Genomic DNA, 25,281 nt, shown 5'->3' with positions numbered 1-25,281 from the left:
TATTTCAGCTTTATTAACTAATGGCTGCCCACAAATACAGAAGGCAATTCCATTGTCATAGAGTGATTCATTTTCCTGTGTGTTGTTCACAGAAACGTACATGTGATAATTCACACTAACTTTCTTTGCAAGTCCTTCAAGCTCAGAGAGCAACCATCTCACAGGATCTTCCCTGACGTATGACTCAAAATAGTTATGACTTGAGTTGTATGCACATACAACCTAATACACTGATACAAATATCTATGAGGGTAGTATATGAGGCAATGGTGTTGCTCCGACAGTGTGCCGCTTGAGTGAGAAGATGTTAGAACTTGAAGTATACCTCAAAGGCCACATGCCTCTTGTGGAGAACATTCTTAAACTTTAAAGCTTACTCGCCCCAGAGTAGGCATCTCAGCACATACCAGATCATATATAGAGTAACCCACCAGATACTCTACTAATCGCTCATTCATACGAAATGAGTTCAGGCACCTAGGAAAAATATGTCATCCACCATATTTTGAAACCATTTCGAGGAAACTGGGTGGGACATGTCTTACATCCAGCAGTAGTGTTGTTCAACACTGACAGATTAACAACAACTCTTCATGTTTCTACCTGTGAATGACGATAAGTGAAGGGGGTCCAACAAATTTATGCTTAATGTTATTCTCCCCATCATGCCCATCTGACTTGGAGTCATCTGTGTCGTAAATATAGATATATGGCGATTCTACCCCGCAAAATCAGCAACATTGTAGATTCTCACGGGGAATTCAACTCCATCATGCTTTTAACACCTTCAAATACTATCAATGTGTTATTTGCTCGTACACTCAGAATGTATCACAATTTCTCTCTCGCAACCCAAATGTGAACATGCATAACAATAGTCGTTATTTTGGACATTATTGACGCCCTTTATTCCAATTATATTGCGGCGTCCCACAATACCACACCATTATCACTCCAATGGGTACAATTGAGCTTTTGGAGATGCCTTCAATGGGGCAGCAAACTCGCTGCATAGCACAACAATAGACTTACTCGCAGGATACTATGGATCATTTGTGGTCTTCGATAGTTCCCTTTCCAAAACAGATGGGCACACATTTAGAAAAAGAATCAGATCACAATGCCGGACAGTGTTATCAATGTGATCAAACGATATCCTGCCCCAAAGTGCAACTCGAATTAGCATCTGACCCTCATCATCACTAACAGATGGCCAGAGAGGCTACTGCTGGCCTACAGAATCCCCTTGCAGATGTCGATGGCCCAGATACTGATGATGCTCATGTTGGTCTGTGTGCGGTCGATGGTGACACAGACACTCATGGCGCAGGTGACGATGCTGCCGCAAGAGAGAGTGCGGAGCCAATCTCTGGCAATGCAGTCAGTGCGGGCGCCAGCGGTCGTGAAGACCCGGACGCGGACTGTTTCGCAGCCACTGGCGCAGATGCAGGTGAAGCCGGCGGTGCGAAAGCCACCAGTGCGGGCGGCGAAGTCAGCACTGCCAATCGCCAAGGCCCGGCTGTGTGTGCAGACGATGCCATCCAAGGGGATGGTAGGTCCAAACCAGTCAACATTTGTGTAAAAACAGCGTTAGTCTACGAGTATCGAAAGTTTACACACAGACACACACACACACACACACATGTAGTGAGAGCGAGACACCCACACAAACATATCCGTATAGTGAGAGCGTGAGAGAGAGAGAGAGAGAGAGAGAGAGAGAGAGAGAGAGAGAGAGAGACAGACATATCCAAAACACAAAAGCTCAGCCTTTGCTGAATGCCTCTTGAGTGTGTATCCCCCCTCGAGCTTCTCTTCTAGCATTCACATGCAAATTGTCAGAGGCAGGAGGCAGCAATCTCTGATTGAATTCATCATCTAACATCGAACTCTGTGAATGTGTAAGCTGACTAATCATGAATGCAGTGGCCCATAATGTATTACACTGTCTGCCTTTCATTGAGGGCACTCAGTTTACTAGAAGAAAACAATGGTACTTGTTAAACATACATGGACATACACATATAAATAGCTAAGTTACTTACCATCATCACCATCAGGGTCCGGAGATGATGTGACCAACATGTGAATTCACATCAAGGGACTATCTCTCTAATGCTAGCAAAGCCTTCACCAGGGAAGACGAATGGAATATTCCAGAATTTGAAACACGAACAGCTGCTAGCATGAGTTTCTTAGAAGTAGATACCTTAGGGACTGCGAAGCAACTCAAATCGCTTGATACGGGCAAGTCTTCAGGTCCAGATTGTACACCGATTAGGTTCCTTTCAGATTACGCTGACACAATAGCTTCCTACTTACCAATCATATACAACCGCTCGCTCACCGATAGATCTGTGCCTACACATTAGAAAATTGCGCAGGTCGCACCAGTGTTTAAGAGGGGTAGTAGGAGTAATCCATCGAACTACAGACCTATATCATTGACGTCGGTTTGCAGTACGGTTTTGGAGCACATACTGTATTCAAACATTATGAATCACCTCGAAGGGAACGATCTATTGATACGTAATCAGCATGGTTTCAGGAAACATCGTTCTTGTGCAACGCAGCTAGCTCTTTATTGGCACGAAGTAATGGCCGCTATCGACAGGGGATCTCAAGTTGATTACGTATTTCTAGATTTCCGGAAAGCTTTTGACACCGTTCCTCACAAGCGACTTCTAACCAAGCTGCGGGCCTATGGGGTATCATCTCAGTTGTGCGACTGGATTCGTGATTTCCTGTCAGGAAGGTCGCAGTTCGTAGTAATAGACGGCAAATCATCGAGTAAAACTGAAGTGATATCAGGTGTTCCCCAGGGAAGCGTCCTGAGACCTCCGCTGTTCCTGATCTATATAAATGACCTGGGTGACAATCTGAGCAGTTCTCTTAGGTTGTTCGCAGATGATGCTGTAATTTACCGTCTAGTAAGGTCATCCGAAGACCAGTGTCAGTTGAAAAGCGATTTAGAAAAGATTGCTGTATGGTGTGGCCGGTGGCGGTTGACGCTAAATAACGAAAAGTGTGAGGTGATCCACATGAGTTCCAAAAGAAATCCGTTGGAATTCGATTACTCGATAAATAGTACAATTCTCAAGGCTGTCAATTCAACTAAGTACCTGGGTGTAAAAATTACGAACAACTTCAGTTGGAAAGACCACATAGATAATATTGTGGGAAAGGCAAGCCAAAGGTTGCGTTTCATTGGCAGGACACTTGGAAGATGCAGCAAGTCCACTAAAGAGAAAGCTTACACTACACTCGTTCGCCCTCTGTTAGAATATTGCTGCGCGGTGTGGGGTCCTTACCAGGTGGGATTGACGGAGGACATCGAAAGGGTGCAAAAAAGGGCAGCTCGTTTTGTATTATCACGTAATACGGGAGAGAGTGTGGCAGATATGATACGCGAGTTGGGATGGAAGTCATTAAAGCAAAGACATTTTTCGTCGCGGCGAGATCTATTTGCGAAATTTCAGTCACCAACTTTCTCTTCCGAATGTGAAAATATTTTGTTGAGCCCAACATACATAGGTAGGAATGATCATCAAAATAAAATAAGAGAAATCAGAGCTCGAACAGAAAGGTTTAGGTGTTCGTTTTTCCCGCGCGCTGTTCGGGAGTGGAATGAAATGGAGGTAGTATGATTGTGGTTCGATGAACCCTCTGCCAAGCACTTAAATGTGAATTGCAGAGTAATCATGTAGATGTAGATGTAGAAAGCCAAGAACTGCCTTGTTATACCATCATCACCATTCAACAATCTTAAAAACAGCGCTCATTAAGTAGAACGTGAAAATGCGCACCCACACACACGTGCACACACACACACTCACACACACATATTTAAATTAAAAAAAGTAACCCGTAAGTCTTCCTCTGAAGTGCGTTACATTAAAGGAGCCATGGCATAGTATCATCCTCCTATTCGAGATGCTATCGTTTGTTGCCACTACCACTGCTACTGCAACTGCTGGAGCACATCATTGTGACGAAGATGCTATTAATGCTGACAACACAAATGTTACAGGCGGAATGAAGTAAAATGGGTGCTGCCAGCCCACTTTATATTGTCTCAGTTGCGGGAGCATTGGGAGGGGGTGAAGTCCATGAGTAGGGATGCAGCTTTCATCAGGGTTGGAGATATATGATGCTGTTCCTGTGGCTGTGGTGGGGAGTGCTAGGGGGACGCCATGGGTGAAATAATAAGACAAGAAATTGTTCTAAGGTAAGGCACTTATTTTTTACCCAACTTAATGGAATGTTACATTATCTAATGCATGTACAAACCAATTCTTCTTCATCTTCGTCCTAAGGAGGTATAATGGAGGACACTCATATATTTCTAGATTTGTAACTCCGAAATTCTGATAAATATCATGTATCCATATCGGTTCGACACTATCTAAGCGATTGAGTCAATACGATCAAAAATTCGTAGTGATGGCAGTCTGACTTTATCCTTGTGCGATTTTGACTTAACCCTAAAGCACCTTTAAGTCTCATGATATATTTCACGTCTCTGAAAGGTATTCTCTAAATGATAATTGTTAATAAGTCCTGCTAATGTGACCCTCGTTTGGGAAAATGATGAAAGTGACATCCTTAAATACAAACTGGCCATATTCATCAAGGAAGCCTTGTACACCAGTTAGAATGTTCGCATTTTGAGATGCCACAGTGGAATGGTTAGGATTTGATATGGCACTTACCAGTTTTTACAAGGCTTTGCAGAATTCCTGTATGTGGACAGTAGTTAATTAAGTGATTGTGGAGTATTAATTAGAGTGCTGGTACGTTTGCTGAGAACTTTTTAGAGGCTTCGAACTGAATAAGGACATCAATCAGTCCAGTCTTCACACTTTTATTCTGTTTTGAACAATCTATAACTACGGTTGAAGCTAATTTATTAAATTCCTTTGGACTGAGCAGACACCATCATTCTCTACACCCACATAGTACGTTGGACAGATCCTTGCATGAATATCAAACAGCATGGTGTAGACATTATTCGGCAAATCCTGTTACAAATTGCCATAAGGGTAGAGCTCTGAATTAACAAACTTTTGAATCTGTTAAAATGAAGTTACCAAATTCAGCCAAATCATGGTTCAGATTTGCATTGTTATTGGTTTGAAGTACGAGTGTGGTAACTTGAAGTGTTTCTAATTGAACTGACGTTTTACTACTCCACGTTTGTCAATATGTATTCAGAAGTAGAGTACATTCAAATAGCTCCCATGATCTGAAATTTAGAGGCAATTAAATACCAGCTGTCAATACGCATTCAGAAATAGAGGATATTCAGATAGATCCCATGATCTGAAATTTAGAGGCAACTGAATGCCAATATCAATTATTTTCAGAAGTTGCAAGCATTCCTCATCGATTACAGAGCTATGGGGCATTTTTCAAATTAATTTGTCAAGCAGAATCTTGTTCTCTTAAGGACTGGTGTCTCCCTGGATGTATGCATTGCTCCCAATTCCACTTGATACTAAAATGAGTTCTTCCTTTAAATTCACTATAATGCATTTCAGATCTTCCAAGTAACCCATCTGTATATTGAGAGGAATGCATGCACTAAATGATTTCTATTCATCTGTTGATCTCAGTTTATCCATAAACCACCCTGAATTTTCTAAACCATTCTATTCCAAATGTTACGCTGAAATACATGTATTTAAGGCTGGTGTGATACCTACATTCTTCATGCAGTTAAGTACAAGTTACAGCTTCGCCAGTGCACTGCCCTTGTACGTAATACTACCACCCTCTGCATATGAGCATACCGCTATCAAATGACTTCTGTCACCTCAGTGTCAATGTTGTTATCTTTGCAGCCTCCTCCACTTCCACCGAAGCCGCCTGTGGCCAAAGAAGACAGAGAGGAGAAGGCGAAAGAGGCGGACCAGAAGAAAGAGAAGAAGAAAGAGAAGAAAGAGAAAAAAGACAAGCAGTCGTCGACGTCCTCGTCCTCGTCGTCGAGCTCCTCGGAGGGCGAGGAGTCTGGGAAGGCCCTGGAGAGGGCGGGCGTGGGCCGCGGCACGTGGCAGCTGGTGGGCGGCGCCGGACACGCCGCCCTCAGCCTGAGGGCCGCCGGAAGGGCCGCCTCCGGGGGTCCGGACGCCGGGGAGCCGCCCTCGCCGCCCCCGCCGCTGCCGGCCACGGTGAGTCTACCCTGCCGACCACTGACACTGCGACACCAGCCAGGGGTGGTGGGACACATGCACCTCCCTGCAATATTTAAACATTTAAATATTATGAGTGTAGATTAACCAATGCGGAGGTAGGAAATCACGGGAACAACTGAAATAGCGCAACGCTCCACTGCAATTTTCATTTATTGTAACACTTGATAACAGGCCAAGAAAATTTCGGGTGCTATACTTGACAGATACGAGGGCTATCCACAAAGTACATTACGTTTTGGAATTAAAAATAAATAAAGTATAGGAAATTTTTTTTATTATATACAGATGAAAGCCACACTTAAATACTACTTTTCTACATAGTTGCCATTTAAATTAAGGCACTTATCGTAGCGATGGACGAGCTTGGAAATTCCTTCGTCGTAAAATTCGGCCGCCTGCGCCTTCAACCACGTGGTTACCTCTTTTGGGACAGAAAAGGTATGATTTTTGTGGATTTCCTGGAAAGAGGCACTACAATAAACTCTCAAAGTTATTGTCAAATTCTGCACAACCTCAGAAGAGCAATACAAAACAAGCGCAGGGGAAAGTTGGGCTCAAAGATCTTCCTGATTCACGACAACGCCCGGGCCCACACGGCAAATGCCACTCGTGAAGTTCTCGAATCTTTTAAATGGGAGTTGTTTCCTTATCCGCCGTACAGTCCAGACCTGGCACCGAGCGACTTCCACTTATTCCCAGCAATGAAGAAGTGGTTGGCTATGCAGCGTTTCGATGACGACGCACAGCTTCAAGAAGAGGTAACCACGTGGTTGAAGGCGCAGGCGGCCGAATTTTACGAAGCAATTTCCGAGCTCGTCCATCGCTACGATAAGTGCCTTAATTTAAATGGCAACTATGTAGAAAAGTAGTATTTAAGTGTGGCTTTCATCTGTATATAATAAAAAAAATTCCAATACTTTATTTATTTTTAATTCCAAAACGTAAGCTCTCGTAATAGCACTAGAACAATAATAAACACCTGATTCAGTTTTCTGCACTTTAGTTAAAGTTCAACAGGGGGACACACCTTAAGTTCTCCCATAAATATAAATATTCACGTAGGCGTGTTGAACCGTCCCCTTAGAAAAATTATAAATGACTGTGCTTAAACTGACACAATATTTTTAGCCCAACGTAATCTGACTTTTAATAATCCCTACAAAAGAATGGCCCTGACTAACAATAACCTATACCTTTCATGAATCACTTACCTCACAAAAATCTTCGTTACTCAAACTACTGCAATACAGCGAGCGCCAATACTGCCAGCTAAAGAAAAGATTCTAACTACTGAAGGCACTGACTACTGATAGGCATAGTTAGCAAATGAAAGACTTTGATAAAGAACAAACAATGTATTTACCTTAATAGTGTCCAAAAGTTATAAAATATTATATATATATATATATATATATATATATATATATATATATATATATATCAGTTCATGACATCCAGTCTTACAAATTTACTGTCTCTGATGGACACACGTCCAGATCATCCGCTCTCAAAACTCCGCCATCTCTCTCCCCACATCCACCACTGCTGGCGGCTCACCTCCAACTGCCCAACACTACAATAGCGAGTATTACAACAATGCTAACCAGCCACAGACTGCACACAGCAGTTTCACTTCGATTTCTGTTCTCTTTTCCTTGTGTTTCCTTTTTTAGTGCGCTTCGTCTCCTCTTGTTTTGCCTCTGTATGTGAGGATTTGGAACTGCGTCAGGTCTGTGTCTTTTAGCCGTTCTCCTTATTCACCGTCCGTCTTCGTCCCTTCACCACATGTGTTCCCGTTTCTCTGCGTTTGGGCGCTGATGACCACGCTGTTTAGCGCCCGAAAACCTCAAACCACACGCACACTGCACACAGCACAGCCAGTTATTTTCATACAGAGCGCTACGTGGCGTTACCAATATAAAAACCTTAGCAGCCTACTCACAGCGTTAAAGAACTGGTTATCAAACAGTCACAGCATCAGGGTAGGCACACTCCATGTAAAGAGAAAATAATTAACAAGTTTACACATTGACTAGAGCATTAAAATGAATTACAGGAAAGTGCACCGTCCACAGCACCTTACGGCGACAGTTAACCTCCAATAAGTTTCTTTCTTCTCGGTATGACATAAGTACAGCTCAACAGCAATAAAAAATTTTAGATTCCACCCATATACAGGGTGTTAGATAAAGGTACGGCCAAACTTTCAGGAAACATTCCTCACACACAAATAAAGGTAAGATGTTATGTGGTCATGTGTCCGGAAACGCTTAATTTCCATGTTAGAGCTCATTTTAGTTTCGTCAGTATGTACTGTACTTCCTCGATTCACCGCCAGATTTCATACGGGATACTCTACCTGTGCTGCTAGAACATGTGCCTTTACAAGTACGACACAACATGTGGTTCATGCACGATGGAGCTCCTGCACATTTCAGTCGAAGTGTTCGTACGCTTCTCAACAACAGATTCGGTGACCGGTGGATTGGTAGAAGCGGACCAATTCCATGGCCTCCACGCTCTCCTGACCGCAACCCTCTTGACTTTCATTTATGGGGGGCATTTGAAAGCTCTCGTCTACGCAAACCCGGTACCAAATGTAGAGACTCTTCGTGCTCGTATTGTGGACGGCTGTGATACAATACGCCATTCTCCAGGGCTGCATCAGCGCATCAGGGATTCCATGCGACGGAGGGTGGATGCATGTATCCTCGCTAACGGAGGACATTTGAACATTTCCTGTAACAAAGTGTTTGAAGTCACGCTGGTACGTTCTGTTGCTCTGTGTTTCCATTCCATGATTAATGTGATTTGAAGAGAAGTAATAAAATGAGCTCTAACATGGAAAGTAAGCGTTTCCGGACACATGTCCACATAACGTATTTTCTTTCTTTGTGTGTGAGGAATGTTTCCTGAAAGTTTGTCCGTACCTTTTTGTAACATATACGAGCATAAGCACAATTAAAAACTGGTGCAAAAACTATAAATTGGAAATTGACAAATCTATACTCAAAGGACCCGCACTCCATGTAAACAGGTCAAAAATGGCAACTTAATGGCTACCTAGTGTAATAAACTAAGAATAGCATGCTTATAGATTGACTAGAATGAAGGAATAAATAACACATACACGCTTTCTGGCGGCCGACAAACTGTGTTGGACTATTGAGCAGCGATTAATTTAAAATAGCCACAACATACGCTAACCAGATTAGCGGCGTATTTAAAGACAAGTGTCGAGCAAGGAACCTGGTCAGAAGGTAATAAAAACTAGCAGGATTCCCTTACACGGCAGACGTGCCAACACATCCGTTCATACCCCAGAGTCAGCTAGCGCAACATAAATCATTGGCACATTTCATATAATATTTTAAAACAACGTAGTTAAATACCTTTGTTTACCATAAGCCTTAATTACTTAACAGGTTAGGCTCTGTTATTGAGACAACGCAATTGAGGGACCAAGTTAAGGTATACAAGTCTATTTTGCCGTTTTACACGCGTCGTGACTAGGAAAAGCAAGAATCCAGCTAAGTAATTGAAAGTCACTACTTGGATCCAGTATTTCACGATGCGCTCAAAGTCAACAGACAAAAATGAGAATCAAGTTAACTGTCGCAAACAGCACACTTAGAACAGGAGCATAAAGTGAACATTAAATAAACTGCTCCTTGTTCATTTACACACCGACGAAACAACTAATCTTCGCCGAATTACTGTAGACGCCGGAATACCCAGTTGCTTGCAAATAACGCAAATGAATGGTCAAAACGTCTTATTTTAAGTCCGACGACATCCGTAGGACAGGAGTTTCAATGAACAACCAGGCCTCATCCCCCTCGATCCATCTACGAACAAGACAGTGACATTGGCTGCTATCACGGCTTTAACGATGCATCACACCTGACGCGAGTCACGCCAAACCATCAACAAAACGGCGTGGGCTCCTGTACGCTCCCAGACGCCCGCAGTCACAGTCCCTCCTCAAGACTGACGATCTCCCGCAAACATGGCAGGCAGCCGGCTGCAGCAAAGCCACAGCGCCCTCTGGCTAGGGTAAGGAAACAGCAGAGCGCGAAGCGGGAATTTCAAAAGGAACGCGCTACAGGCAAGGAGGAAACGCAGAGAACCAACCGTCAAATTCCGTCACAGTTCAAGTAGTGCGAGGGCTACCCAGAAAGTAACAGACGTTTTGAAAAAAAAAAAATTAACAGTATGGAAAACCAGTTTTATTAGACACATTATAAAGGCTTTCTTTTGAGCTGTCTTTCAACATAATCGCTATTCAAAGTGAGGCGCTTATCATACCGTGGCACAAGTTTTTCAATACTGTCTGCAGAAATCTGCCGTCTGCAATTGCAACCATTGGTTTATACTGGCATGCTTTTCGGCGTCATTGTCAAAGCGTTGTGTAGCGAGCCATGTCTTCATTGCTGCGGAGAGATGGTAGTCGCTCAGCGCCAAACCCGAACTGCTTGGTGGATGATCAGACGCTTCCCATCCAAAACCCTGTAGGAGCTCTCGAGTACAACTTGCCATCTGCGGACGTGGCGTGCTCCTGGAAAAAAAAAATAATAATGGCCTAAGTTCTCCCCGACGCTTGTTTCGTGTCGCCCGCCTTAACTTTGTCAGTGTTTGATAATACCTCTCTGAAACTTTCTGGCAGATTAAAACTGTGTGCTGGACCAAGACTCGAACTCGGGACCTTTGCCTTTCGCGGGCAAGTGCTTTACGAATTGAACTACCCAAACACGACTCACGCCCCCTCCTCACAGCTTTACTTCTGCCAGTACCTCGTTTCCTACCTTCCAAACTTTACAGAAGTTCTCCTGCGAATCTTCCAGGACTAGCACTCCTGAAAGAAAGGATATTGTGGAGACATGGCTTAGCCACAGCCTGGAGGATGTTTACAGAATGAGAATTTCACTCTGCAGTGGAGTGTGCGCTGATATGAAACTTTCTGGCAGATTAAAACAGTGTGCCGGACCGAGACTCGAATCGGGACCTTTGCCTTTCGCAGGCAAGTGCTCGCAGGAGAGCTTCTGTAAAGTTTGGAAGGTATGAGACGAGGTACTGGCAGAAGTACAGCTGTGAGTACTGTGCGTGAGTCGTGCTTCGGTAGCTCAGTTGGTAGAGCACTTGCCCGCGAAAGGCAAAGGTCCCGAGTCCGAGTCTCGGTCCGGCACACAGTTTTAATCTGCCACAAAGATTCGTATCAGCGCAAACTCCGCATCAGACTGAAAAATCTCATTCTGAATACCTTTCTGAGTTAATTGTTGTGCCTCGTTCAAGGAAATCAGCGAGAATCACTCCCTTAGAATCCCAGAGCACATAGCCATGATCTTTCCTGCCGACAGCGATTGCAAACACTTCCTTGGTTTATCGGGAGAATTTGTGTGTCCCCATTCCATCGACTGCCTTTTTGTTTCGTAGCTGACTTGCTTCCGTCAAGTCTCGTCCCCAGTTACGATCTATAACTTTGTTACCATTTTTATCGTTATCTTCGAAGAAGGTCTGCGCTGCAGCCATTCTCTGTTTTTTGTGTTCTTCCAATAGGATTTTGGGAACCGACCTAGCACAAAATTTGTGGTAACCGAGCTTGTCTGCCAAAATTTCAACCACCAAACCCTGTGAAATTTGGATAAAATATTGCGAAGTTTCCGTAATCGTGAAACGACGATTTTTTGAATTTTGTCGTTGATTTTCGTCACCAGTTCCTAGTCACAAGGCTAGGCCTGCCACTGCAGCTCTCATCGTCAAGACCGGTACGGCCACTTTTAAAGTCAAAGACCCATTGTCTCACTTAGCAAATGGTTCAAATGGCTCTAAGCGCTATGGGACTTAACATCTGAGGTCATCAGTCCCCTACACTTGGAACTACACTCCTGGAAATTGAAATAAGAACACCGTGAATTCATTGTCCCAGGAAGGGGAAACTTTATTGACACATTCCTGGGGTCAGATACATCACATGATCACACTGACAGAACCACAGGCACATAGACACAGGCAACAGAGCATGCACAATGTCGGCACTAGTACAGTGTATATCCACCTTTCGCTGCAATGCAGGCTGCTATTCTCCCATGGAGACGATCGTAGAGATGCTGGATGTAGTCCTGTGGAACGGCTTGCCATGCCATTTCCACCTGGCGCCTCAGTTGGACCAGCGTTCGTGCTGGACGTGCAGACCGCGTGAGACGACGCTTCATCCAGTCCCAAACATGCTCAATGGGGGACAGATCCGGAGATCTTGCTGGCCAGGGTAGTTGACTTACACCTTCTAGAGCACGTTGGGTGGCACGGGATACATGCGGACGTGCATTGTCCTGTTGGAACAGCAAGTTCCCTTGCCGGTCTAGGAATGGTAGAACGATGGGTTCGATGACGGTTTGGATGTACCGTGCACTATTCAGTGTCCCCTCGACGATCACCAGTGGTGTACGGCCAGTGTAGGAGATCGCTCCCCACACCCTGATGCCGGGTGTTGGCCCTGTGTGCCTCGGTCGTATGCAGTCCTGATTGTGGCGCTCACCTGCACGGCGCCAAACACGCATACGACCATCATTGGCACTAAGGCAGAAGCGACTCTCATCACTGAAGACGACACGTCTCCATTCGTCCCTCCATTCACGCCTGTCGCGACACCACTGGAGGCGGGCTGCACGATGTTGGGGCGTGAGCGGAAGACGGCCTAACGGTGTGCGGGACCGTAGCCCAGCTTCATGGAGACGGTTGCGAATGGTCCTCGCCGATACCCCAGGAGCAACAGTGTCCCTAATTTGCTGGGAAGTGGCGGTGCGGTCCCCTACGGCACTGCGTAGGATCCTACGGTCTTGGCGTGCATCCGTGCGTCGCTGCGGTCCGGTCCCAGGTCGACGGGCACGTGCACCTTCCGCCGACCACTGGCGACAACATCGATGTACTGTGGAGACCTCACGCCCCATGTGTTGAACAATTCGGCGGTACGTCCACCCGGCCTCCCGCATGCCCACTATACGCCCTCGCTCAAAGTCCGTCAACTGCACATACGGTTCACGTCCACGCTGTCGCGGCATGCTACCAGTGTTAAAGACTGCGATGGAGCTCCGTATGCCACGGCAAACTGGCTGACACTGACGGCAGCGGTGCACAAATGCTGCGCAGCTAGCGCCATTCGACGGCCAACACCGCGGTTCCTGGTGTGTCCGCTGTGCCGTGCGTGTGATCATTGCTTGTACAGCCATCTCGCAGTGTCCGGGGCAAGTATGGTGGGTCTGACACACCGGTGTCAATGTGTTCTTTTTTCCATTTCGAGGAGTGTATTTAGACCTAACTAACCTAAGGGCATCACACACATCATGCCCGAGGCAGGATTCGAACCTGCGACCGTAGCAGCACCACGGTTCCGGACTGAAGCGCCTAGAACCTCTCGGCCTCTCATTTAACATTCAGTCATTATTCCTTTTCTGTACACATCAAAAACGACGCGATAAATTTCAATTGGTTTGCAGTTTTTTGCCAATGAAAGCCTAATCACAAAACGCCTCTCACAAGGGGTGGGATTTTTTATTGCAGCGCACATTTTAACACGTCACAAAAAGCAAAGTAGCGGAAACATAGTCCACCCGTTACCACCGCTGGCTGCGTACTGACAAGGGGAGGCGACGACGTTTGGAACGCGGATTTACTGCAAACTTCGTACACTCGTAGTACTCCACGAGGACAACGAAATGTGTAAGCAGTAGGCCGTACTTTCTCAAGCGTTATTGAGAAAATTGCAAGATAATTTCGGTCGTCAAATATATACCAGTGAGTGGCCATTTTTACCAGGAAGCGGCGGCAGCCGAGTGGTACGCCAGCACGGTAGCTCAGCGTGTTCGGTCAGAGAGCTGGTTGGCCTCTGTAACAAAAAACTGAGTGGAAGGATCAACAAAGGAACTTGACCGCATGCCATGTGGCGTCAGAAACGACCAAATACAACGATCAACAACGAAGAAGAAAAAAGGGAAAAAAGTGGTTAGCGTTCAAGCAGTGTAATCGCTGGGTCGCTGGATGGAGTCCCGCTCATCAGTTCGTTTTTTTTAATTTTTAACGCAGTCTTTTTTTTACTATTTATATTACAATGGATGCATGGGAAAAATACGTGTAATCGGATGAACTTTTATTAAATTTACAATGTTATTTGTCAGCCTACAAATTTTTATTATCACAAATATTATAATATTCACAACTACCGACTATTAAACGGCCAAACGCATAAAGTGATACTGAAAATTTACGCTTGTCCGTGATTTGAGAAATCCCTTATACCTGGAAGGAGCCCGAAACGACTTGTTATCTCCAAGTTTTGACCGGCACAGACGGCTTTCGAAAGATATACAATTAATCGTCGCCTTCGACATTACGAGTACAAGTTGCGGGATGGTATTTTTCGTGAAAACATGAAAAACAAAGGTAAACGGCACTAGCTGCATTGAATAAATGCTATGTTTCCGCACACGCAAGCTCTTTTGAGGTTTTCCGTGGAAAACCAAAACTCGTTAACATTTTCAAAAACCTCTCTTTCAGCCGATAATATGGAGCAAACCATGCATAACGCAGCATTTCCTTAAAAATCGGCGCTGATCATTTGTCATGCAGTATCGAATGTATTTTAATAGCGTCTTCAAGAGAAGCAATTTCTCGTTCTCTTTCGATTCAGTACGAACAATTTTGAAGACACGGACAAGCATACATTTTCAGTATCACTTTATGCGTTTGGTCGTTTGCTATTCGGTAGTTATGAGTATTATATTATTTGTGATAACAAAAATTTGTAGACTGCCAAATAACATAGTAAATTTAATAAAAGTTCATCCGATTACACGTATTTTTCCCATTACATCAACTGTAATATAGATAGTAAAGAAAATGGCTGTGTTAGAAATAAAAAAACTGACGAGCGGGACTCGATCCAGCAACCCAACGATTACAGAGCTTGAACACTGACCACTCGGCTGCCGGCTCTTCGTGGTAAAAATGGCCATGCACAGGTTTATATTTGAAGACCGAAATTATCTTGCGATTTTCTCAATAACGCTTGAGAAGTACGCGCAACTGCTTACACATTTTGTTGTCCTCATGTATTACTACGAGTGTACGAAGTTTGCAGTAAATCCGCGTTCCAAACGTCGTGGCCTCCCCTTGTGAGTGTGGGAACGTTACGGCACCGAGATGGCGGCTGTAGACCCGACCAACGCCGCCAAAGACCAAAACGTCTGTTACTTTCTGGATTGCCGTCGTAAATAACCAAATTCTATTAGTCATGCACGTACCGTGTAGTAGTATGGTTACATCTGTAAGTGATTTGTGGGCATACAGTACACAGAGGTGCCACTTCATGCAGTCGGAAAGGCTGGAACATAGTTGTTCGCCAAGTTCAAATGAGCTCATGTGGTGATACGTTTATGTCATTCTATACTCCTTCACCGCTCTGCCAGAGTTCATCAGTCTTGCGTGTTTAGTGATCCACAACTTCCAGATATTCATTAACGGACCTCTTCTATACATCAAGAGCTGCACTAGAAATGTTTCATTTTCCAAAACTGGTTTTCAGGTTTGTAACCCATGAGTAGTGCCATGTGATACAGAGGGACAAACAACTATATGTTCATCGATATCTGTGAAATGATAACTGTGCACTTATAGCTGTAATGTAAGTCTCCTTACATTATGCACTTCAATTGCAATGATATGCTTGTTTGTCAATACGACAGGATCTTAAATATGACCTATAACACAGTGCACAGTTTGTCATCTATGCTACTGCTGTCAAATTTTAGGCACTAACATTTGATATCTGTCATATAGAGTAAACATGAAACTGACAGTCCAAGGAGTCTACATTACCTGTATTTTGTTATTTCTAAGATAATATATACGTCTATATCTGTGACATGCATTCATATAATTGTGTAAATTACACTGTTTGATAATAGGCATGTGAAGGCAGAATAATCAAAAGATATAAGATTGCAAAATAATCCAACATATCACACCAAATTAGACAATTTTCCTTTCAGAACATAGACTCCCGACTAAAATTATTCGGTTAAAACACCGTTGAAATTTTGTATATACATCGTATAAGGTAGTTCTGTTTGTTCATTATGTTGTCCGGTTGGTTTGTCATGTGAGTGTATTTTTCACTTTCTTCTAGAATATCTAATAATCTGCCTTTTTATTTTGCTTTGTGGAGAGTGGTTCTGTTTCTGTTAATATCATAAGCAGAAAGCTTGTATTCTAGTAAATGAGCTCTTATTGCTTGAGGATTGGCTTTAAATTTAGAGAACACACTGATTTTAGTGAAGCGCACTTTAGTAACTCTAATCAGTAATCATTTACATACCCACCGATGGAGAGTACATGCACAAAGTTATGTTGAACGCTGAACATGTCACATGGATTCTTTAATGTTTTTGTCAGGCAGTGTGTTCACTCAATATCCAGGGTAAACATTAATGAAACCGGTAAACTGCAGTGACAGATTTCTGAATCGAAATGGAAGAAAAAAGGTCCAATGAACATGTGTCCAGAAATGGAGAGTATGTTTGCAACAACACATCGTCCTGGAACACAGTACAGAGTTCCGTCATGTCCACGTCACAACATACGTTGGAAGGGGCCTCCATGGGATTGCAGGAGATGGGGATGCAGCAGTTGTCATACAAGATAAGCATAATCGTACTTTGGCTTACACCGCGTTGGTGGGCGACTTGCCTGGAGCTTGTACTATGGTTTGTCTCAATATCCTGTGGAACCCGGTCCTCCAGATATGATGTATGCGTAGTCCATTGCCCGAGCTCATAATCACACGAACACTCAAAAAAGGAATAAAATGTTGTGTGATGTGGTTGATGTCTGTGAGGGTACCTGTATTTGTATAGCCATGCTGCATCTGGACCGTGCTGCATCTTGGCTGTACACAAACATCTTTGATTGTTCCCAACATGAGTACGGACCATTCTGCTGTTTACATTACGCTGTATCAATCACACAGCCTGCAACACACAATGTGTTGTGGATTGGCAAGAGAGCCAACCCGGTACTACAAGAGGAAGCCGATAGGCACGCGTTTTAGCTCACCCAGGCTGGCGTGAAGTCTGGAACAGGTCAAGGAAATTAGACTAGCAAAAAAGGACGTAGCTGTGGAATACTTAACTTTAATCCATAAATGGTGAACATCGCTCTTGACGGTACATGTTTTACAGTGTCAATAGTAACTGGTAATGGCGCCTTGCTAGGTCGTAGCAAATGACGTAGCTGAAGGCTATGCTAACTATCGTCTCGGCAAAGCAGAGCGTATTTTGTCAGTGAACCATCGCTAGCAATGTCGGTTGAACAACTGGGGCGAGTGCTAGGAAGTCTCTCTAGACCTGCCGTGTGACGGCGCTCGGTCTGCAATCACTGATGATGGCGACACGCGGGTCCGACGTATACCAACGGACCGCGGCCGATTTAAAGGCTACCACCTAGCAAGTGTGGTGTCTGGCTGTATGCATAGTCCACTGCCCGAGCCCATAATAACACGAACACTCAAAAAAGGAATAAAATGTTGTGTGTTGTGGTTGATGTCTGTGAGGGTACCTGTATTTGTATAGCCATGCTGCATCTGGACCGTGCTGCATCTTGGCTGTACACAAACATCTTTGATTGTTCCCAACATGAATACGGACCACAAGGAACACATGGCACATGGCCAGAGGAACTTTCATTCTCCAGGACAAACAACTGTGGAATCTGTACCTACAGTTTGTCAGTTCCATTAATGTTCATCTCGTACACATAACAATGCCAACAAACTTGGAGATGTGGTAGAGTGAATTGAAGAACTAATTAAGGATTTGAATTTATGTTCATTTATGTCATCCAACACTGATAATAGACCCTTTTTTATCGCCTTCATATGGTAACATTTCTGAAAATGAGTTTCTATACTAAACACATTACCCAAGACACGCTTATAACCTATGAAAGTTTTTTAGTGTGGTTTTTGTTACTTCCTGTGTCTGTATACAAAAAATGATACGTATTATGAAAATTGAAAGTGGAGGAGGAGAACAGAAAAGAAAGGGAAGGGACTATTGATGTCAGCTGCATCCGGACTTCATATAAAATCAGCAGTGGTGACTGAAAACGTGTGCCAGACAGGGATTCGAACCCGGGATCTCTTTCTTACTGTCCGCAGCTCGTGGTCGTGCAGTAGCGTTCTCGCTTCCCACGCCCGGGTTCCCGGGTTCGATTCCCGGCGGGGTCAGGGATTTTCTGTGCCTCGTGATGACTGGGTGTTGTGTGATGTCCTTAGGTTAGTTAGGTTTAAGTAGTTCTAAGTTCTAGGGATTATCTATGCCTCGTGATGACTGGGTGTTGTGTGATGTCCTTAGGTTAGTTAGGTTTAAGTAGTTCTAAGTTCTAGGGATTATCTATGCCTCGTGATGACTGGGTGTTGTGTGATGTCCTTAGGTTAGTTAGGTTCAAGTAGTTCTAAGTTCTAGGGGACTGATGACCATAGATGTTAAGTCCCATAGTGCTCAGAGCCATTTGATTCATTTTTTCTTTCTTACTAGGCATTTACATTAACCACCGCACCACCCGAACACAAAGTTTATTGCAGTCGCGCGGACTGTCTTGCCACACCTCCCAGCTGACCCACGTCCCCACCTACCACCACCTGTCCACAGATACTTATAACTGTTTCCACAACGAAAGTTTGTCTCGAAATCTGGCAGAAAATTCAAAGCGATTCTGGTCGTATGTGAAGTATGTTAGCAGCAAGACACAATCAATGCCTTCTCTCCGCGATAACAATGGAGATACTATCGAAAACAGTGCTGCCAAAGCATAGTTACTAAACACAGCCTTCCGAAATGTCTTCACAAAAGAAGACGATGTAAATATTCCAGAATTCGAATCGAGAACAGCTGCCAACATGAGTAACGTAAAAGTAAGTATCCTCGGAGTAGTGAAGCAACTTAAATCACTTAATAAAAGCAAATCTTCTGGTCCAGACTGTATACCAGTTAGGTTCCTTTCGGAGTATGCTGATGCATTAGCTCCATACTTAACAATGATATACAACCGCTCGCTCTACGAAAGATCCGTACCCAAAGAGTGGAAAGTTGCGCAGGTCACACCAATATTCAAGAAAGGTAGCAGGAGTAATCCACTAAATTACTGGACCATATCGTTAACGTCGATATGCAGCAGGATTTTGGAACATACATTGTGTTCAAACATTATGAATTATCTCGAAGAAAACTGTCTATTGACACACAGTCAACGTGGGTTTAGAAAACATCATTCCTGTGAAACACAACTAGCTCTTTATTCACATGAAGTGCTGAGTGCTATTGACAAGGGATTTCAGATCGGTTCCGTATTTCTGGATTTCCGGAAGGCTTTTGATACTGTACCACACAAGCGGCTTTTAGTGAAATTGCGTGCTTATGGAATATCGTCTCAGTTATGTGACTGGATTTGTGATTTCCTGTCAGAGAGGTCACAGTTCGTAATAATTGACGGAAAATCATCGAGTAAAACAGGGGTGATTTCTGGCTTTCCCCAAAGTAGTGTTATGGGCCCTTTGCTGTTCCTTATCTATATAAACGATTTGGGAGACGATGTGAGAAGCCGTCTTAGGTTGTTTGCAGATGACGCTATCGTTTATGGACTAATAAAGTCACCAGAAGATCAAAACAAACTGCAAAACGATTTAGAAAAGATATCTGAGTGGTGCGAAAAGTGGCAGTTGACCCTAAATAACGAAAAGTGTGAGGTCATCCACATGAGTGCTAAAAGGAACTCGATAAACTTCGGTTACACGATAAATCAATCTAATCTAAAAGCCGTAAATTCAATTAAATACCTAGGTATTACAATTACGAACGACTTAAATTGGAAAGAACACATAGAAAATGTTGTGGGGAAGGCTAACCAAAGGCTACGTTTTATTGGAAGGACACTTAGAAAATGTGCCAGGTATAGTAAGGAGACTGCCTGCACTACGCTTGTCCATCCTCTTTTAGAATACCGTTGCGCGGTGTGGGATCCTTAGCAGATAGGACTGACGGAGTACATCGAAAAAGTTCAAAGAAGGACAGCACGTTTTGTATTATCGCGAAATTTGGGAGAGAGTGTCACAGAAATGATATAGGATTTGGGCTGGATATCATTAAACGAAAGGCGTTTTTCGATTCGATGGAACCTTCTCACGAAATTCCAATCATCAACCTTCTCCTCCGAATGCGAAAATATTTTGTTGACACCGACCTGCATAGGGAGAAACGATCACCACGATAAAATAAGGAAAATCAGAGCTCGTGTGGAAAGATATAGGTGTTCGTTCATTCCGCGTGCTATATGAGATTGGAATAACAGAGAATTGTGAAGATGGTTCGATGAACGCTCTGCGAGGCACTTAAATGTGATTTGCAGAGTATCCATGTAGATGTAGATGTAGATCCAGACTGAAGGTGGTTAAGTTGAATCATTTATATAAATGTGTGGTGTCCATTCTATTTGACATGTCTGAAAGGACAGACACCATGAATACATATAAAAATTACACGTGTGAAAAACTATTACAGTAAAATGAAAAATTTCCGTCTAAATGAGTCCGCAAACGAGCCGTTTAGGGGGATAATTGTTAATGACTTCAGTATCATTTACTGTCCTCGTTAGTAAAAGTGCAAATGGAATGGAAACTATTTGATTAAGAACCCCGTCTGACTGGCCTGAAATTTCGTCAATGAGGACTCCGAGAACAGGTGCTCTCAGAAGCCAAGTTACAGACCCTCCTGGGCGAAAGGTGTGTGCTACACGTCGCCTGACGTTAGTAGCAAGAAGGGCTGGTGGGCTACAATGCATATATCGCATTGTCCAACTGCGGGTCATGGGTGAAATATTTTCACCTGGACCAGCTTTCACATAGATGATACACCCTGCATACAGGCTGAATCATAAGTGAGGAAACATAGTTTGAGGATAGAGAGTTCCTGTGTACAGTGCGTCCGTAAAATCTCTCTGCAGTGACGAGCTCCAAGTGTGCATAATGTTGCGGGGTGCATAATGTTGCCAGGAGCCATGCCACTCCATAAGCTTTGGGACAGGATTCATTGCTAGTGGCTGCAGTTACATTGGGAGATGGGGTTTAACGTTATTTCAGTTATAACAGCGAAATTAATTATATTAATTACACTTAAATACACTGCACCCACCAACACCACTGTATGTGCTGGAAACGTTTTCCTCTTTCTTGAAGGCATAGTTCAATGCGTTTACATATATTTGCGAATACCTTCACCAATGTTTCACGTGTGATATAATGTAGACAATCAATTATCGCTCCCTTCAGTTCATCTATTGTCTTTGGCTTATTCTGATATACAGTCACACCCCATAGAAGATAGTCTGGTAGAAACAGATATAGCGAGTACAGGAACCAGAGACATTTCGTAATTACTCTCTCTCCAACGATTTCTTAATGACCAAATTTGTCAATTTTGGGAACTAATGTAGGCAGATAGGTGAAACCAAGTCATCAGTGAAAAAGTTTCGATCTAAAACACCAAGGTTAACAAATGGCTGAAACCACAATACTCTATTCGTTTCACATGGTCTCTACAATGTAATTGTTGCGCAGCAGTGATTTTATATGGATTCATCCCCTGTTCTTTTGTTACGGCCTTATGTACTGTCGTAGAAGAGACTTTAGCCCTTGCTGTAATCTCCTCACTGATTTTGTTGGTCTCTGCAACGTGATGTCCGAAATATCGTCAATCTTCCGTTCTGTTAAAATTGTGAGCCTTCCAGTACATGGGGCATGATGAACTGAACCTGTTGCCCAGAATTTGCGAGTTAAATCACTTACACTGTCACGATGAGGTCACCCCGAAGCGGGGAAACGGAATCTAAATTGTTACCTCACATGCTCCGTAAAGTTGCCCACTGCACGTAAAAACTCTATCTCCAAAAACGCTCTCTCTGCAATGGTAGGCATTCTCACTACACTCAGCTTACACATGAATTGGACAATAACACAACTAATAGGTGCATTGCACATGCAACACTATTATAGCCACCCAGCCACTTCAGGTCAACGTAACACGTGCTGGCGAGACTTGTATGTCCTGCCAACCTTGCCGCTGTGGAGAGATTCAGCGGACGCACGGTTTTAAGCACAGTTGTTATTTCTTTATCCTAGACTTACAATTTAAAAAAAACATAGACCGAAGGTTAATCATTTAGTGAGACACTCAAGACCATTTGAAATCTGTACATGTTGTCACCAAAGTCCCACATCAGATCAGTATGGAAACTAAAGACGACATCAAGAACAACAGTAACAGCAACCGAGGAAGGGTTTCAACGTTTGCTTTCGTTTTCAGGCACCGCCAGCACCACCGGGGATCACGCGTCCAATCAGCTACGTGCCCGGTCGGACAGACGGCGACAACAAGGAAGACGACGGCGCCATCTTCGTCTGAGAAGCGGCCATAGCGCCTTCTGTAAACACTCACTCGTGAATGTGACAAATAAAATTAGTCAGTTTTTATTCCACATACCATATTCATTCTGATGTGAGATCTTTAGTGGATATCTGAATAGCGTAAGATGCACACGGCGTTTATTCAGGCCCAGGCCAATTACATGTTTTAACATCTTCCTTGGAGACCAACGTGATGTGTTCCTACTATTCACACTATCTAAGTCTGTAATTCTCTGAAGAGAACGCTAATCACCTCCATTGAAAAGTAAGCGACATGAATGTTTTGGTGAGGACCACAATATTATAATTTAAATGTAGTCAACATAAGTACTCCAAGTTTCTTGATGTTCATCAAATTGCGTGTACGCGCGTTTGTGTGTGTGTGTGTGTGTGTGTGTGCTGTGTATATATTTTTCCCATGACATTGTGACGACCTAATTCGTAGTTAAGGACTAGTGATTATCATAGTCTAATATAATCTGTTATTCCTGTAGCCTTCAGTCCAAATACTGGTTTGAGAGAATCCTGAACACCAGTGTATCCTATGCAAGTCCCTTCTGTCCTGCCTAGCTACTGCAGTTCACTAGAACGCTAGTACTGCATTCAAGCCTAAGTCTTCCTCCATAACCAAATCGATGACTCCCTGACCCCTCAGGAGTTGTCGTAATAACGTATCTCTTCTTTTAGTCAGATCGTGCTGTAAATTTCATTTTTCCTCGTTTCGATTTGGTACCCTCTCGTAAGATATGCCATCTACCCATCTGACCCTGAGCATTCTGTTGTAGCATCACATTTCGAAAGCTTCTATTCTAGTCTCTGCTATTTATCGTACACGTTTCAATTCCATATATGGCGAAAATTCAGACCAAATGCAACGCACATGTCGCAGTAAAGGGCGCTGAAACTACCGCATCAATGTGTACTGCTCTGGTGACAATTCAGGCATGTATCCTCACAAGCAAATGGTCGTCAACGTGCCGCATAGCATCCTGTGATAAAATGTCCCAACAACCTTACGCCTTTTGTTGCAATTCACCAATGGTTCCTGCAGATCCTATTTCCCACTTCATTATTTCCCACACCTGTTCCATTGGCGAGAGACCTTTTGATCTCGCTGGCCATAGTACGCTATATGTGGACGTGCATTGTCCTGCTGAAAGAGCACACCACCCTCAAGTCGAAGAAACGGTTGTAGCATGGAGATAACAGAGCATGGAATGTACCGGACGCTGGTTACTTTACAATGCAGAAACACCCAATGGCCCCTCGGATCATGAATCTGGGGTGGGGTCTGTCTGTCGTGAGCGAATGCAGTCTGGAATAGACACCTCACTACGTCTACGCCACACACCTGTACATCAATCACTCGCATGCGGACAGAATGTACTCTCATCACTCAAGACAACAGAGAGCCATTCCATTCCCCAGTGAACTCTTTCACGACACGGGGGTAGTGTTGCGGTGTCAGTGGTTGCTTGGCCAGAGGCACACATCTGCTGCAAGCAGATGACGCAGCAGGTGTGCGTGGATTTCTTCCCTGTATGATGTAGCGGCCGGCCACTGCTGCTGGCATAACGCGTCGAACCTGGTCTACAGCTTTGTCAATATTCCATAGACCTCTGATGAAAACAGCGACACACCACCAATACAAAGTGTGCACCATGTGTGACAATCCATTGATATGTCAATCTAGCTTCCTACAGGCCCACGGCTGAAGCTATTCACCAGGGTGTGTACTCTTCGGTGGGCCATGGTTGTATCCTAGAGTGAGTGTTGCGAACACTATTCACCTCTGAACTCAGCACAGTTACTGCCTGAAGAGCCAAAACAGAGAGGCAGGCTTCCTGAGGGCCTTTTGATCGCCTACGACCGTTACAGACTAACCCCCAACACAAAAGCCCCTCAGTATGCATACGTTATTCCGTGGTGTCACTAAACACGTTCCTTGAGGATACTGCATTTATTTTTTCGTCTGTATATTTGACATTAATGTATTGCTAATTAAGGAGAGCATTTCTTTCTATACTCAAAAAGAACGACCTGATTTCAAAACTCCGTGTTCATTAATAAAAATTTAGTACAAACAGGGATGGATTGCAAAACACTCACAAAATCCTTAAGTTTTAGCTGTGCTATTACAAATTCGCTACGTGTCCACCAGCAACAGTACAAACAACATCTAGACGATAGCTAAATTCGACATAAACTACACACAATGTATCTGCTTTTTCAGAAGTTACGGTGGCTGTTATTATATTCTTCATTTCTTCTGTGTCACGACATATGGCGTAAATGAACAGTTTCCTTCACATATTCTGAAAAGAAAAAATCGCATGGGGGTCATGTCTGCCGATCTTGGAGGCCGAGAATGCAGGGCGGTGTCTCAGGGTCCTGTACGCCTTATTCAGCGTTGAGGCAGTGTCCCTGAGAAACTGGTGTACGTTGTTGTGCCACTGTGACGGGTCACCATCCTGTTGGGAAATTAAATCATCGGAGTCATCCGGAAGTTGTGGAAAAAGCCAGTTCTGCAGCATCTGAAGATAACTGATTCCAGTTACCGTGTTTTCCTCGAAAAAGAAG

The 25,281-nt window shown here is 43.8% G+C and overlaps 1 protein-coding gene across 1 annotated transcript in view; it reads left to right on the top strand.

The window, feature by feature from the left end:
- The window catches only part of LOC124716804 (actin cytoskeleton-regulatory complex protein PAN1-like), a 60,215-nt gene extending 37,516 nt beyond the window's left edge, over positions 1-22,699 (top strand). The window contains exons 5-7 of the mRNA XM_047243353.1: positions 1,253-1,552; positions 5,844-6,170; positions 22,601-22,699. Of these exons, the coding sequence (XP_047099309.1) occupies positions 1,253-1,552; positions 5,844-6,170; positions 22,601-22,699 (726 nt within the window). The remainder of the gene's footprint in view (positions 1-1,252; positions 1,553-5,843; positions 6,171-22,600) is intronic.
- The last annotated feature ends 2,582 nt before the right edge of the window (positions 22,700-25,281 follow it).

Source organism: Schistocerca piceifrons, chromosome 9 (genome assembly GCF_021461385.2).
Source record: "Schistocerca piceifrons isolate TAMUIC-IGC-003096 chromosome 9, iqSchPice1.1, whole genome shotgun sequence".
In the NCBI taxonomy this organism is placed as follows: Eukaryota; Metazoa; Arthropoda; class Insecta; order Orthoptera; family Acrididae; genus Schistocerca; species Schistocerca piceifrons.
The sequence above is the reverse complement of the archived record's forward strand: the minus strand, read 5'-3'. Positions and strand labels throughout refer to the sequence as shown.